The sequence below is a fragment of the Mytilus galloprovincialis genome, chromosome 5 (assembly GCF_965363235.1).
Source record: "Mytilus galloprovincialis chromosome 5, xbMytGall1.hap1.1, whole genome shotgun sequence".
In the NCBI taxonomy this organism is placed as follows: domain Eukaryota; kingdom Metazoa; phylum Mollusca; class Bivalvia; order Mytilida; family Mytilidae; genus Mytilus; species Mytilus galloprovincialis.
Genome location: NC_134842.1, coordinates 14,830,356 through 14,846,584, shown reverse-complemented (window position 1 = coordinate 14,846,584; position 16,229 = coordinate 14,830,356). Strand labels below are relative to the sequence as shown.

General features: G+C 30.7%; 2 protein-coding genes across 2 annotated transcripts in view; one reads left to right on the top strand and one right to left on the bottom strand.

The window, feature by feature from the left end:
• Nucleotides 1-1,714: 1,714 nt before the first annotated feature.
• The window catches only part of LOC143075227 (uncharacterized), a 78,033-nt gene continuing 63,518 nt past the window's right edge, over nucleotides 1,715-16,229 (top strand). The window contains exon 1 of the mRNA XM_076250583.1: nucleotides 1,715-2,780. Within this exon, the coding sequence (XP_076106698.1) occupies nucleotides 1,763-2,780 (1,018 nt within the window). The 5' untranslated portion in view covers nucleotides 1,715-1,762. The remainder of the gene's footprint in view (nucleotides 2,781-16,229) is intronic.
• LOC143076854 (sentrin-specific protease 1-like) overlaps nucleotides 12,161-16,229 on the bottom strand; it is a 37,801-nt gene continuing 33,732 nt past the window's right edge. Inside the window, exons 13-14 of the mRNA XM_076252747.1 lie at nucleotides 14,807-14,902; nucleotides 12,161-13,825 (exon numbers count right to left, since the gene is read on the bottom strand). Of these exons, the coding sequence (XP_076108862.1) occupies nucleotides 13,763-13,825; nucleotides 14,807-14,902 (159 nt within the window). The 3' untranslated portion in view covers nucleotides 12,161-13,762. The remainder of the gene's footprint in view (nucleotides 13,826-14,806; nucleotides 14,903-16,229) is intronic.

Genomic DNA, 16,229 nt, shown 5'->3' with positions numbered 1-16,229 from the left:
GATTCCAGTCGTAAAATGGTCTAATATCAGTTGTGTGTCATTAAATTATAAAATGTATATATATATTGATCATAAAAAAGGCCGAAGACCTATACCTTCCGCAAGTACTGCCAAATGAAGATGACAGTATAAAATAGTAATAATTTTCTTATACTATCCTGGATTTCTGTCAAACTTAAACAAAAGCTTGTTTGTGATCATAAGATAGTATCCAGAAGTAAATTTTGTAAAAATAAAATTAAATTTTCCCCGTATTTTACTTATAAATGGACTTAGTTTTTCTTCCAGTAACATCACATACAGTCTGAAGTTTTGATGCCCCCGCCTACGATAGTAAAGGGGCTATATGCTTTCTGGTCAATGCATCCGTTCGTTCGTCCGTTCGTTTGTCCGTCCGTCTGTTCCGCTTCAGGATAAAGTTTTTGGTCCAGGTAGTTTTTGATGAAGTTGAAGTCCAATCAACTACGTATACAGACTAAGTAAACAGGTTCCCTATGATATGATATTTCTAATTTTTAATGCCAAATTAGAGTTTTTACCGCAATGTTACGGTCCACTAAACATAGAAATTGATAGTGCGAGTGGGGCATCCGTATACTGGTGACACATTCTTGTTAAAACATTTATTATACTAAACTATCCTGAATTTTTAACAAACTTGGAAGAAGCTTCTTACAATCAAAAGATTTAAGAGGAATATTTTATTGATTTTTCCCTCATTTTTGTTGAGCCTGCGAGTAGGCGAGACACTGGGTTCTGCGGAACCCTTACGAATATTTTTTTAAACCAAGTAAAATAAAAAAAATACTGAACTCCAAAGAAAATTCAAAACGAATATTCCTTTATTTAATGTCAACATCGAAAGCTTACAAACATCAAACGAATGGAAAAGAACTGTCATAGTCCAGAAAATGGTCAGTCTTCCAACTCCTGCAAAACTTTTCAAATCAAACTGATGCTAATATATGATGACGAATAATCCTACACAATATGAAAGGTTTTATTTTTTTGCGAACTAGTTTAGGAAAAGTTGTGTTCACAAGATACCTTTGTGTTCCCGATTGTGTTATAAATGTCAAGCAAGAATTTGTTCATAGTACATTGATGCCCCACCCGTACTATCATTTTCTTTGTTCAGTGGACCGTGAAACTTGCATCAAAATCTAAATCGGCATTACAATTAAAAATATCATGTATCATAGGGAACATGTGCATTACGTTTTAAGTTGATTGGACTTTTTAACTTAATCAGAAACTACGTTGACTAAAAACTTTAAACGAAGCGGAACAGACGGACGAACGGACGTACAGACCGAAACATATAATGCCCCTATGAAGACGGGGCATAAAAATGTCACAATCCCATTTATTTGCTTCTGTACAAATCGTCGAATCAAAATGACGTTACATCATGGCAAATCTTACACGATTACAAACAAAGCTGCAAAGAAAAGACCGGAATATAAATAATTGTGTTGTTCTGCATGTCATGTGCAATGGAGGCCAACAAGATTAACATTCTGTATGTGTTCCTTTTAAAGACTATATTCGTGCGTGGGGTCATACAAGTAAACATCATGCTGACGGGATTTGTTCTGACCTTGTACAAAGCTGATTTAAAATTCACACTTAATCATTTAATCTTATATGTTATGAAATGTAAAAACAAAACCTAATCCTCCCAAATACCAAACAATAAACATTTTATGTTTATTATTACATCTAATGTTTAAAGAGGTGACTGTGTGAAACTTTTTCTGAAATGGCAAACTGGATGGACGATGCCTTAACTCTTGAAAATAAAAATATAAAGAATAAAGATAAAGTGTATGATAATGTACGAAGTTCAGTGGCAAATAGGAATAAATTTATAAAATCTTATTCAAGAAAATCGAAATCACGAACGAGCGACATAGGTTACGAAGAAGACGACGAAGATTCTATTTATTCCGATACATATTCTAACAATGACAGATCAAATGGTCGTGTTAAAGCGCCTCGCGTCCAAATTACCGATGGTCTAGAACCATGTAGTTGTTTTCCAAAACGCAGTAATAAACACATTTCGTCCATGTTATATGAAGGACTCGAATGTAAACACAGCGGTCTGAAGGGTGAACCTCACGCTGGGGTTTATAATTTTGCAAATGACTGGAGAAACGAATTTGAGGGACCGGATCCAGAAAGTATTATGCCTCAAAAAACCAATTTTGTGCTTGGATATCCTAAACCTGTGAACCTGGATCCTGATACGGATTACGACGACGAGTACAGTGAACCGGATCATAGAGATACTCGGCAAAGTGACAGGAAAACAAATCTATTTTCAAAAGAAAAGCGAGAAAGTTTGTCTAAAAAGAGCCTAAAGCCAAAAGCTAAGCCTGTGAAAGAGAAACAAGAAAAGGAAACTCCCTTTGGTGGACTGTTAGATTTTATGGAAGGTGAGGAAGACCCGAAACCAGAATCTAGACAAGTTACGAAAGGAATGCCTATAACCCTTCCACGTATAGGATACTCCCCTCCTCCTCCTCCATCACGTGAGCGTCTATCGGCGAGATCTGTGGCACGTTCGTTACCACCGTTACCGGAAAGTCCCTTCCTGAGTCGTCAGAAAAAGACACACACATATAAAAGTAATGCATCAGAAGTAGATGAAACTAGTGACGAATACGATGAGGATAATTACAATTATGATGAAACTCAAATACGACGAAATAAACGACCGATGAAAGGTTATGATTCGTCACCTAGAAGGTTTAAAGGTCATTATTATGATACAGGTGAGTTCATAAGTATTTTATTAGAATATTGTTTTTTAAACTTATTTAAACTTAATTTTTTAATCTGGTTTATTTTGTTGGCTTCAAAAACAAAAACAAAAAACATTTTTCTGAACGTTATAACCCAATGGACGTATAAAAAACTAATTTAACCAGGATCATTGGATATACTTTTATTAGATGTTTTGTTTCAAAATTACATCATATTGTTTTTACTAACTTATCAACATGGCTTTAATTACAATAAATAGAGTACAGAGAACTAAATTAACACTCTATTCAGCCTAAAAAGTCCTGCAAAATGCCAACTATATTACGTTTGGTGATCCGAGTAAAATATGTGTTAAGCTTTTGGTGTTCTTGTCAGTCTTGTTGAACATAACTGTCAGTCCGATTGAATATTACTGTCAGTTCTGTTGAATATTACTGTTACTTTAATATGTTGAATATAATTGTCGAGCCTGCAACTTTTGTTGCAGAAAGCTCGACATAGGGATAGTGATACGGCGGCGGCGTTAGCTAACTTTTTAAAACCTTTATGTTTTAGAGGGTGGAAGACCTGGATGCTTCATACTTTGTATATAGATGCCTCATGTTACGAAGTTTCCGTCAGTCACATGTCAAATGTCCTTGACCTCATTTTCATGGTTCAGGTAGCAATACACAGTTAGAAGTTTAGTTTCGCATTATGGCCCCTGTGAATTTTTTAAATATGAAAGTTTTTGTACAATAAAATTGATTTTTAGATAATTGAAGAATAATATAGCCTTCTTAGTGGGTTTATATGAACATTTAGATTGATTTGAACATGTTTTATAGGCCATTTCAATGATTGACAGTCCGTATTTTCCTATCCGTACCGTACATAGGTCCATAAATTATTGTAGTGTTTATCATTTTGTGATTTTGCGCTCGATCTTTTCAATTCATCAATTTTATGGAAAAACGAGCAGGAAGACATATGATTTTTTTTGGACCACTTGATAGATATAAACCTATGGATTCAGGAAAGGTATCACTGTAATTCATTGAAATTTTCCTTTAGACTAAATTTTGGAGACTTTTGTGACATGTTCACCCCCCTTTTTTGCTATATTTTGTATCTAAGAAATGCAGATTGTTGCCATGGTTACACCCAAAAGGGATTATATTTCACCCTTATGACCATTATAAATCAAATCTATGGAAGATTCTCTTTCTACAAGTATATACATGCATAACACACATATAAAGCCTTCTTTGTTAGACAGGAGGGGAAAGAGGGTGTTTAAAAATTATGAATGTCAATTTTAAGTTTTTTTCCTAACTGTGTATTGCTACCTCAGTGATCACTTGAGAAAAAAAGTTCAGATTTTTTGTAATGTTGAATTCTCTCTTATTATAAGTAATAGGATAATTATATTTGGTATGTGCGTACCTTGTAAGGTCCTCATGGCCGTCAGACAGTTTTCACTTGACCTCTACCTCATTTCATGGATCAGTGAACAAGGTTAAGTTTTGGTGGTCAAGTCCATATCTCAGATACTATAAGCAATAGGTCTAGTACATTCGGTGTATGGAAGGACTGTAAGGTGTACATGTCCAACTGGCAGGTTTCATCTGACCTTGACCTCTTTGTCATGGTTCAGTGGTTATGGTTAAGTTTTTGTGTTTTGGTCTGTTTTTCACCAGACACAAGTTGGTTCCTTTTTCCTTTTTCCTTTTTCGATATTCAAATTTTGAAAAATATTACAAGTCCAAACTAAATTTTTTTTTGCTTCAAAACTTTTTTTCCTCAAAAATTTTTTTTCCTCAAAATTTTTTTTCCTCAAAATTTTTTTTTCCTCAAAATTTTTTTCCTCAAATTTTTTTTTTTCTCAAATTTTTTTTTTCCTCAAATTTTTTTTCTTCAAAATTTTTTTTTTCTCAAATTTTTTTTCCTCAAAATTTTTTTTCCTCAAATTTTTTTTCTCAAATTTTTTTTTTTCCTCATTTTTTTCGTTTCCTTATTCAATTTCTTTTTCCTTATTCGATTTTTATTTCCTTTTTCATATTCATTTCCTTTTTCGGTTTCTATTCCCTGAATCGGATTCTATTTCCTTATTGGGTTTCTATTTCCTTATTCGGTTTCGATTTCCTTATTCGGTTTCTAGTTCCTTATTCGATTTTCATTTCCTTATTCGGTTTCTTTTTCCTTTTTCAATATTCATTTCCTTTTTCGTTTCTATTTCCTTATTCAGTTTCTGTTTCCTTATTTGATTTCTTTTTCCTTATTCAATTTTCATTTCCTTATTCGGTTTCTATTTCCTTATTTGATTTTCATTTCCTTATTCAATTTCCATTTCCTTATACGGTTTCTTTTTCCTTTTTCAATATTCATTTCCTTATTCGGTTTCTTTTTCCTTTTTCAATATTCATTTCCTTTTTCGGTTTCTATTTCCTTATTTAGTTTCTATTTCCTTATTGGGTTTCTATTTCCTTATTCGGTTTCGATTTCCTTATTCGGTTTCTAGTTCCTTATTCGATTTTCATTTCCTTATTCGGTTTCTTTTTCCTTTTTCAATATTCATTTCCTTTTTCGGTTTCTATTTCCTTATTTGGTTTCTATTTCCTTATTGGATTTTCATTTCCTTATTCGATTTCCATTTCCTTATTCGATTTCCATTTCCTTATTCGGTTTCTTTTTCCTTTTTCAATATTCATTTCCTTTTTCGGTTTCTATTTCCTTATTCGGTTTCTATTTCCTTATTCGATTTCCATTTCCTTATTCGATTTCCATTTCCTTATTCGATTTCCATTTCCTTATTCGGTTCCTTTTTCCTATTTCGATATTCAATTTTGAAAAATATTACAAGTCCAAACTAAATTTTTTTTTGCTTCAAAATTTTTTTTCCTCAAAATTTTTTTTTCCTCAAAATTTTTTTTTCCTCAAAATTTTTTTCCTCAAATTTTTTTTTTTCTCAAATTTTTTTTTTCCTCAAATTTTTTTTCCTCAAAATTTTTTTTTTCTCAAATTTTTTTTCCTCAAAAGTTTTTTTCCTCAAATTTTTTTTCCTCAAAATTTTTTTTCCTCAAATTTTTTTTCTCAAATTTTTTTTTTCCTCATTTTTTTTCGTTTCCTTATTCAATTTCTTTTTCCTTATTCGATTTTTATTTCCTTTTTCATATTCATTTCCTTTTTCGGTTTCTATTCCCTGAATCGGATTCCATTTCCTTATTGGGTTTCTATTTCCTTATTCGGTTTCGATTTCCTTATTCGGTTTCTAGTTCCTTATTTGATTTTCATTTCCTTATTCGGTTTCTTTTTCCTTTTTCAATATTCATTTCCTTTTTCGTTTCTATTTCCTTATTCGGTTTCTGTTTCCTTATTTGATTTCTATTTCCTTATTCAATTTTCATTTCCTTATTGGGTTTCTATTTCCTTATTCGGTTTCTTTTTCCTTATTCGGTTTCTTTTTCCTTTTTCAATATTCATTTCCTTTTTCGGTTTCTATTTCCTTATTCAGTTTCTATTTCCTTATTGGGTTTCTATTTCCTTATTCGGTTTCTTTTTCCTTATTCGGTTTCTTTTTCCTTTTTCAATATTCATTTCCTTTTTCGGTTTCTATTTCCTTATTTAGTTTCTATTTCCTGATTGGGTTTCTATTTCCTTATTCGGTTTCGATTTCCTTATTCGGTTTCTAGTTCCTTATTCGATTTTCATTTCCTTATTCGGTTTCTTTTTCCTTTTTCAATATTCATTTCCTTTTTCGGTTTCTATTTCCTTATTCGGTTTCTATTTCCTTCTTGGATTTTCATTTCCTTATTCGATTTCCATTTCCTTATTCGATTTCCATTTCCTTATTTGGTTTCTTTTTCCTTTTTCAATATTCATTTCCTTTTTCGGTTTCTATTTCCTTATTCGGTTTCTATTTCCTTATTCGATTTTCATTTCCTTATTCGATTGCTGTTTCCTTATTCGGTTTCTATTTCCTTATTTGGTTTCTATTTCCTTATTCGGTTTCTATTTCCTTATTGGATTTTCATTTCCTTATTCGATTTCCATTTCCTTATTTGATTTCCATTTCCTTATTCGGTTCCTTTTTCCTATTTCGATATTCAATTTTGAAAAATATTACAAGTCCAAACTAAATTTTTTTTTTGCTTCAAATTTTTTTTTCCTCAAAATTTTTTTTTGCTCAAAATTTTTTTTCCTCAAAATTTTTTTTTCCTCAAAATTTTTTTCCTCAAATTTTTATTTTTCTCAATTTTTTTTTTTCCTCAAATTTTTTTTTCCTCAAATTTTTTTTCCTCAAAATTTTTTTTTTCTCAAATTTTTTTTTCCTCAAAATTTTTTTTCCTCAAATTTTTTTTCTCAAATTTTGTTTTTTCGTTTCCTTATTCAATTTCTTTTTCCTTTTTCAATATTCATTTCCTTTTTCGGTTTCTATTTCCTTATTTAGTTTCTATTTCCTTATTGGGTTTTTATTTCCTTATTCGGTTTCGATTTCCTTATTCGGTTTCTATTTCCTTATTCGGTTTCGATTTCCTTATTCGGTTTCTAGTTCCTTAGTCGATTTTCATTTCCTTTTTCAATATTCATTTCCTTTTTCGTTTCTATTTCCTTATTCGGTTTCTGTTTCCTTATTTGATTTCTTTTTCCTTATTCAATTTTCATTTCCTTATTCGGTTTCTATTTCCTTATTGGATTTCCATTTCCTTATTCAATTTCCATTTCCTTATACGGTTTCTTTTTCCTTTTTCAATATTCATTTCCTTTTTCGGTTTCTATTTCCTTATTCAGTTTCTATTTCCTGATTCGGTTTCTATTTCCTTATTCGGTTTCTTTTTCCTTATTCGGTTTCTTTTTCCTTTTTCAATATTCATTTCCTTTTTCGGTTTCTATTTCCTTATTTAGTTTCTATTTCCTTATTGGGTTTCTATTTCCTTATTCAGTTTCGATTTCCTTATTCGGTTTCTAGTTCCTTTTTCGATTTTCATTTCCTTATTCGGTTTCTTTTTCCTTTTTCAATATTCATTTCCTTTTTCGGTTTCTATTTCCTTATTCAGTTTCTATTTCCTTATTGGATTTTCATTTCCTTATTCGATTTCCATTTCCCTATTCGATTTCCATTTCCTTATTCGGTTTCTTTTTCCTTTTTCAATATTCATTTCCTTTTTCAGTTTCTATTTCCTTATTCGGTTTCTATTTCCTTATTCGATTGCTGTTTCCTTATTCGGTTTCTATTTCCTTATTCTGTTTCTATTTCCTTATTCGGTTTCTATTTCCTTATTGGATTTTCATTTCCTTATTCGATTTCCATTTCCTTATTCGATTTCCATTTCCTTATTCGGTTCCTTTTTCCTATTTCGATATTCAATTTTGAAAAATATTACAAGTCCAAACTAAATTTTTTTTTGCCCCAAAATTTTTTTTCCTCAAAATTTTTTTTCCTCAAAATTTTTTTTTCCTCAAAATTTTTTTCCTCAAATTTTTTTTTTTCTCAAATTTTTTTTCCTCAAATTTTTTTTTCCTCAAATTTTTTTTCTCAAATTTTTTTTTCCTCATTTTTTTTCGTTTCATTATTCAATTTCTTTTTCCTTATTCGATTTTTATTTCCTTTTTCATATTCATTTCCTTTTTCGGTTTCTATTCCCTGAATCGGATTCTATTTTCTTATTGGGTTTCTATTTCCTTATTCGGTTTCGATTTCCTTATTCGGTTTCTAGTTCCTTATTCGATTTTCATTTCCTTATTCGGTTTCTTTTTCCTTTTTCAATATTCATTTCCTTTTTCGGTTTCTATTTCCTTATTCGGTTTCTATTTCCTTATTGGATTTTCATTTCCTTATTCGATTTCCATTTCCTTATTCAGTTTCTTTTTCCTTTTTCAATATTCATTTCCTTTTTCGGTTTCTATTTCCTTATTCGGTTTCTATTTCCTTATTCGATTTTCATTTCCTTATTCGATTGCTGTTTCCTTATTCGGTTTCTATTTCCTTATTCGGTTCTATTTGCTTATTTGGTTTCTATTTCCTTATTGGATTTTCATTTCCTTATTCGATTTCCATTTCCTTATTCGATTTCCATTTCCTTTTTCGGTTTCTTTTTCCTTTTCCAATATTCATTTCCTTTTTCGGTTCCTATTTCCTTATTCGGTTTCTACTTCCTTATTCGATTTTCATTTCCTTATTCGATTGCTGTTTCCTTATTCGGTTTCTATTTCCTTATTCGGTTTCTATTTCCTTATTGGATTTTCATTTCCTTATTCGATTTCCATTTCCTTATTCGGTTCCTTTTTCCTATTTCGATATTCAATTTTGAAAAATATTACAAGTCCAAACTAAATTTTTTTTTTGCTTCAAAATTTTTTTTCCTCAAAATTTTTTTTTCCTCAAAATTTTTTTTCCTCAAAATTTTTTTTTCCTCAAATTTTTTTTCCTCAATAATTTTTTCTTGAAACTTTTTTTTCCTCAAAAAGTTTTTCAAATTTTTTTTCGTTTTCTTATTCGTTTTCTTTTTCCTTTTTTGATTATCATTTCCGTATTCGGTTTCTTTTTCCTTATTCGATTTTCCTTATTCGGTTTCTATTTCCTGATTGGATTTTCAATACCTTATTTGATTTTCAATACCTTATTTGATTTCCATTTCCTTATTTGGTTTCATTTTCCTTATTTGGTTTCATTTTCCTTTTTCTATTTCCTTATTCTGTTTCTTTTTCCTTATTTAGTTTCTATTTCCTTTCTTGATTTTCATTTCCTTTTTCCATTTTCATTTCCTTATTCGGTTTCCCTTTTCCTTTTTTAGTTTCTCTCATCATGCTGAACACTGCCAACCTGCCAGAGTTTGCCCAAACTAATGATTTTTAATGTTTTGGTGGAAAACTGTTATTTGACCCCTCTGTTCTATTTTTAGTAATGGTTGCCATTTTTTTTTTACGGATAACAATTTGAAGCATACAGTTTGTGCAGCATACCCTAGGAAATAGACCTGCTAAGATTGATCAAAATCCATTCAGTGGTTTCAGAGGAGAAGATGTTTGACAAATTGTTTACGCAATGACTGATGACCACAGACACCAAGTAATGGCAAAAGCTTATATTTCCTTTGGGAAGGCGAGCTTAAATGCTTAGAATTGAAAACTGGTTTTATTTTTTAAATGTATAGGGTAATAAATGCATGTAACAACCACATTTTAGCAAGAAGCGTGGAACCACATTTATTTCTATATTGCAACAAATCTAACAAACTTGTACTTCATTATCGATTCTTTCTAATGACAGTTTTAAACAAGGAGTTTGAAGACTTCCTAAATTGTATTGTATTGTTTACTTGATATTGCATGTGTATTCAGCATAAAAACATTTTATTTGCTTTTTAGTACTAGTTATGTGATTTCGATTTTAGCGTCCCTGATGAATAGTAATCTTGCCGTAGATGAAACACGCATCTGGTTTACCCATTATTAGCGCGGTATCAAATTTTACCAAACAATTCAATAAAAACAAAATCCTTTTGTATGATGTCATCAATTTATTTAGTACCAAGACCATAACAAATAAACTGTAGTCAAGTATAAGTACTAAAACACTACTTTAGTATTCATAGTAAGGTTCCAGTCATAAATTATATGCAGCAATTCTGCATGTACAATAACAGTTTCTTAAACACTGATATAGTTCTAAAACTGTGCAGTGCTTGTCCATGCATTATTTCAAAACTAGTATTTTGGAAAATACATATTTCACTTTATGGGAAAATACACTTGTTGTTTATTAGAAAGTCAAGTAAAAACAAGAGTTAAAAAATGATAAAACATAACTTCAGTACCATATACATGGAAAAATACAGAATCTATGTTGCATTGTTTATGAATAAAGCATATTTCCCTTTTTATTAGTTTCAAAGAAAGTTTAAAAATATCATGCACCTTTACGTCAGACAAAAAACCCAGACATACAGATATGTAGAACCTATTTATTTATTATGTGATATAAAATACATACTAGTACGTTATTCTTATATGCCATTTGCATTTGGTAATGAAATTGAAAATTAACACTCCGCCTTCAAAAATATAACAAATTGCGTTAATTGTTAAAATCAAAGTTTTATTTTGGATTATCCCCGATACAGTAAAATCAAGAGTATTCATTAAACCATTGCTAAATAATTATAAAACTATGCTTGTTAACCCTTTTTATTAACACTCATGGTGTAACACCACTAATTCGGGCCAGGCCAGAAAGAACATACCAGAAAGTAGTACATATTTAACACAAAATTGTTCCTACGCATGGACACAACTTTCAAAATATTTAAAATATTTTATTAATTTTGGAATCAAATGAAAGCTGCATGACTGGTGATCATTGTAGAACAATTTTGGACTGATAAATTTGAATAATAAAAAAATGGCATGAAATTTAAAAAGGAGGGTACATTTTGCCTTTTTGTCAGATCGGAAGTACCTGTTTTGGTACATCCGAAGTTCCAGGAACCAGTTCTTTCTTATATGCCATGTAAGGTATGTTGATTTTTTCAGTACATGACACCAGAAGGTGTTGCTTTGACATGCAATGATTGTCACTTTATTTGAACTTGAGATAAAAGAGCGTTAACCACTCGAAATTGAGGAATTTAACATAGAAAGCAATGGGGCCATTAATTAGTGGTGTACTTCCTTATATACAAAATGTACAAACAAATCTATAATAAAGCTGTTTATTCCATTTTGACAAAACTTTAGTAGTTTTTCTATATGAATTGGATTGTGAATAAAAATGCATATTTGCTTGCCAAAAAAAGTATATTCACCGCGCTAAACGTCACATGCTTTTACATGTATAATTTTGGTTAATAGGTTTGATGTACAATTGATTTGGGTAAATAATTTTTATAATAAAGATTTCTCTCGGAAATTGAAATAAAACCATCAATTTTGTTTCGGTAAATATGTGGATTAATTGACTGTTGAAAAACTGATAATCAGATATGTACCTCACCAAGAGACGGTTATTGTATAATACAAAATGTACAAAAAATTTAAAATCTAATATACACTTGCATAAAATAAATATCTATTCAATTCTATAATAAAGTTGAAATGATACTTGCATATATATACAAAATCACATCAAGTAGACACTGATTATAATACATAACATATATAAAGGTTGAGGATGAACATGGAGGCGGCCACTTTCAATTTAGACAAAAACCATCTGAAAAGTGACATTTTTCAGCATATTTGTTCGATTTTTCATATTTGAGCTTGAATTGGATCATTTTTAATGACTAAATTAGTTAAAATCTTTCACATAATTTAATTGAATCAAATGAAATAGACACTTTAAGTGTTTGAAAAGTGGTCAAAATCTTTCGTCAGATGAACCTGAAATATGAGGCCAAAATCTGTCCTTACAGAAGTACTCCTTTATCAAAAATATAATAAATAAGAGAAATGAAATAAGATATGCTCATGTTTTCCATTTTGAGTTTACATAAATATTGTTTCTAATTTTTGGTTAAAAAAGCGGTTTTTAAATTCTCAAAAATTGCAAAAAAACTTTTGTTTATTTAAACTAAAATCAATGCTTTTGATTAGAAAAGAGCACCCTACATTCGAAAATGCATCACATTGTGTTGTTTCTTTTGTAAACTACTATATAAAAGTACACATATGCAGTGTACATTTACTATAAAAATGTACAAACAATTGAAAATCAAAATAAAAGTAAGCTTTCAATAACACACTTATCATAACATACATGTGTACGCAAATTTCAAACAATTGGCATCATATATAAATCTAGTATAATACAAACCATTCAATACCAAAGGCACAAATAATTAGAGTAAGGCTAGCAAACGCCTATCCTTGCACTTTTGCTTATACAATTTCCCCCAAAATAAAGAATCAACAAGTGAAACTGCGAGGTACTGCTCACTGATGATACCCCCGCCGCAAGTGGATAATATAAATAGTGTAAAAATATGCAAGTGTTCGGTAAACAGGAAGTTGTTGAGTGATGAATCTGAAAACGCATCACACAGTATAGCTGACTTATATAAATCCTGAAACCAAATCTCAGAAATCCTTGTATTGTAGTTCCTGAGAAAAATGTGACAAAAATTTTCAACTTGGCTATCATGTGTAAAATCATACAAGTGTTCGGTAAACAGGAAGTTGTCGAGTGATCAATCTGAAAACGCATCACACGGTATAGCTGACTTAGATAAACCCTGAAACCAAATTTCAGAAATCCTTGTATTGTAGTTCCTGAGAAAAATGCGACGAAAAAATAAATAGTGTAAAAATATGCAAGTGTTCGGTAAACAGGAAGTTGTCAAGTGATGAATCTGAAAACGCATCACACGGTATAGCTGACTTAAATAAACCCTGAAACCAAATTTCAGAAATCCTTGTATTGCAGTTCCTGAGAAAAGTGTGACGAAAATTTTCAACTTGGCTATCATGTGTAAAATCATACAAGTGTTCGGTAAACAGGAAGTTGTCAAGTGATCAATCTGAAAACGCATCACACGGTATAGCTGACTTAGATAAACCCTGAAACCAAATATCAGAAATCCTTGTATTGTAGTTCCTGAGAAAAATGCGACGAAAATATTCATGGGACAGACTGACTGACGGACGGACAGACAGAGGTAAAACAGTATACCCCCCCTTTTTTAAAGCAGGGGTATAAATATATAGATATGCTACCGTGTATGGATACCAAACACACCAACTATAAGCATTGATAATATGTACAGACTGGCTAGCATACACCTAGTATCACTACTTGCATACATCTAGTATCACTACTTGCATACACCTAGTATCACTACTTGCATGTACAAAAAAACTAAAATAGTGGTCTTAATTTACAAAATTTGACACCACCTTAGAGTAAATGGTAAATTCATGCAAGCAAATTCAAAGATAAGAACAACATGTTAAAAACAACTGTTTAAGTCACTTTCAATGTAAATCTGGAGGACACTTTACTGGCATATAATATTTATTTGATGACTGCTTTCATTATTCTTTGTCTTATTCTTTGTCTTGCAGTAGCTATTTCATTCTGAAAAAAAGGTGCCAACAGTTTGCATTACATTCATCCCTATTGGTTAATTACCTTTCATTACATATTAATATAGCTTATAATACCTCATGGCATAAATATTTTTAAAGGGGTAATATATACTAATGGAAAATGAAATTTGCATAGTTGGTAATGAGATATTAATGAGAATTTTCATTCATTTACTCCAATGTCATTTACATCAAAATACTGAATTATGAATTAACAAGAAAAAAAGCTATTAGTGTTTTCTCAGGAAAATTGCTGCATTTTGTCCCATTGTTCTCAAATTGGGTTATGCTTTCTTCTTATAGATCTTGCGCTTCAGTGTCGTTTGACTTAATATGTTTTTTCATGCATTTTCCTAAGCAAAATGTCTACCTTAATGTGACAATTCAATTGAAAGTGCGACTATTTAGCATGAAAGTAATTGTTCATGTCCCAGGTGAATTTCAACATAACAGATTCGTTTACCAAAAAAGTGTCCTGGATTATTTTCCAAAATGCAAATCAATACTATATAGAGCTCATGTTGTTATGTTATATGCATTAAATTTATTATCATTTGAACAAAATTAATGTCAAAATAAGGTCAAATGACTGTAAAGAGAAGTACATATAAAATGGAATCATATTTACAATTTCAATAAATATGTAATTACATTGCATAATTAACTTTTATATTTTCATTTTTGGTGTTTTAACACCATTTGAAGTACCACGTCTGGCCTTTTTTGTGATTCTCAAGTTTTTAATTGGCAGGGGAAATCTGAGTACTTGGAGAAAACCACCTAACTTGAATAAAAAAAAACCAACAATACTAGTAAATTAGAATAAGGATGATCAGATCAAGTGCACCAGCACCCGGTTTAATCTCACAATCTCAGTGTTGACTTGCTAGAAAAACAGTAAAGATAAATTAGACTACTTGTCCACTGAGACCCCCCTAATAAGATGATGATTTATTATATTGGTTCTTACCTTCGTGAAACACAAAGTCTGTCCACCTGCTAAAGCTTCAGAATATAGGAGGACAAATACACCACAGTCATATCCGTTTTCTTGGAGACTTATTTTCTAGAGATACAAAAAAAAGATTTACAAATTACCTCTGATTTCAGAACATTGATTATTTTTTAAAACTTGTGAAAAGATATATCATATTAAAAAAGTTATTTGTGAAAAAAAATGTGAATAGATAGGACAATGGAATATCATAGTGAATACAGTGTTTTCGCAAACAACGTCCCTGGTCATGTATACTATGTTTCAAGCTGATGGGAATATTAGCCTGGTGATCTGGAAGAACTAAAATGGATGCACTGGTCGAAAACAGTATGCTAGTCTTCTATTATATGTGGGACAGGGCAGAAAACAAAATATAAAATACTGCAATATACAACATACACTGAATTACAGGCCAATTAGATGGGATTTGCACATGTAAATAATGGTGGGGTTAAATTTTATTGGTGACATGACAAGATCTTCCCTTAATCTTGGATAATGCTTAAGCAAATCTTTATAATATAAATAAGAAGATGAGGTATGAGTTCCAAACAGACAACTGTCCATCTAACTCACAATGTATTTAAAGTTAACAATTACAGTTCAAAGTAGGGCTTCGCCACAGATGAGCCTAGGCTCACACAGTTATAAAAGGCCACGAAATTACCAGTGTTTACAATTTAAAACAGGAAAACCAAAGATCTAATCTGTATACAAATTGAGAAACCAAAAATTGTAAATTAATCACAACAAAGGACAACCACTGAACAACAAATGCATATATATGCAGCGAGTTAAATGCTTAAGCAGGTGTGTCAACCTTCATTTTTACCTCATACATTAGAACAACATTAAAACATGAAAAGACACCATCAAATATTCATTGAAAACTAGTTATAACAAAAACAACACTAATCAAATAGGTATGATCCCCAATACAATCTAAACTACCATTTGACTTAAATGGGTGGGGGCTATATTTTGTCTAAAAGAATATTTATTCCCAATTTGATGAAAAAAAATATTTTGTTCAAACAGTTGACAAAAAAAAATATTGAGTCCAGATTTTCCCCACACCTTTTAGTATTTAAGGAGTAAGTTTGGTAAGGGCCATATTTGGCCTCAATTATAAAGTTCATAGTTACAAGACAATAAATGTTTTAAGTTGCCTTAAAGACAAGTGAGAAAGTGAAACAGAACTGTTTTTGACAAAGATTAATTCTAACACGTTGGTTTTTACATCCCAAAAAGGTCAAGATAAGGGATTTTGTTGAAATTTGACAAAATCAGCTGGATTTCCACCAAATTAACATGATTAAGGACCAGGAAACATAGAGGGCAGGCGTCGACTAACTAAATATTCAAATAATACATGTGAAATGTCTTCAAAAACATT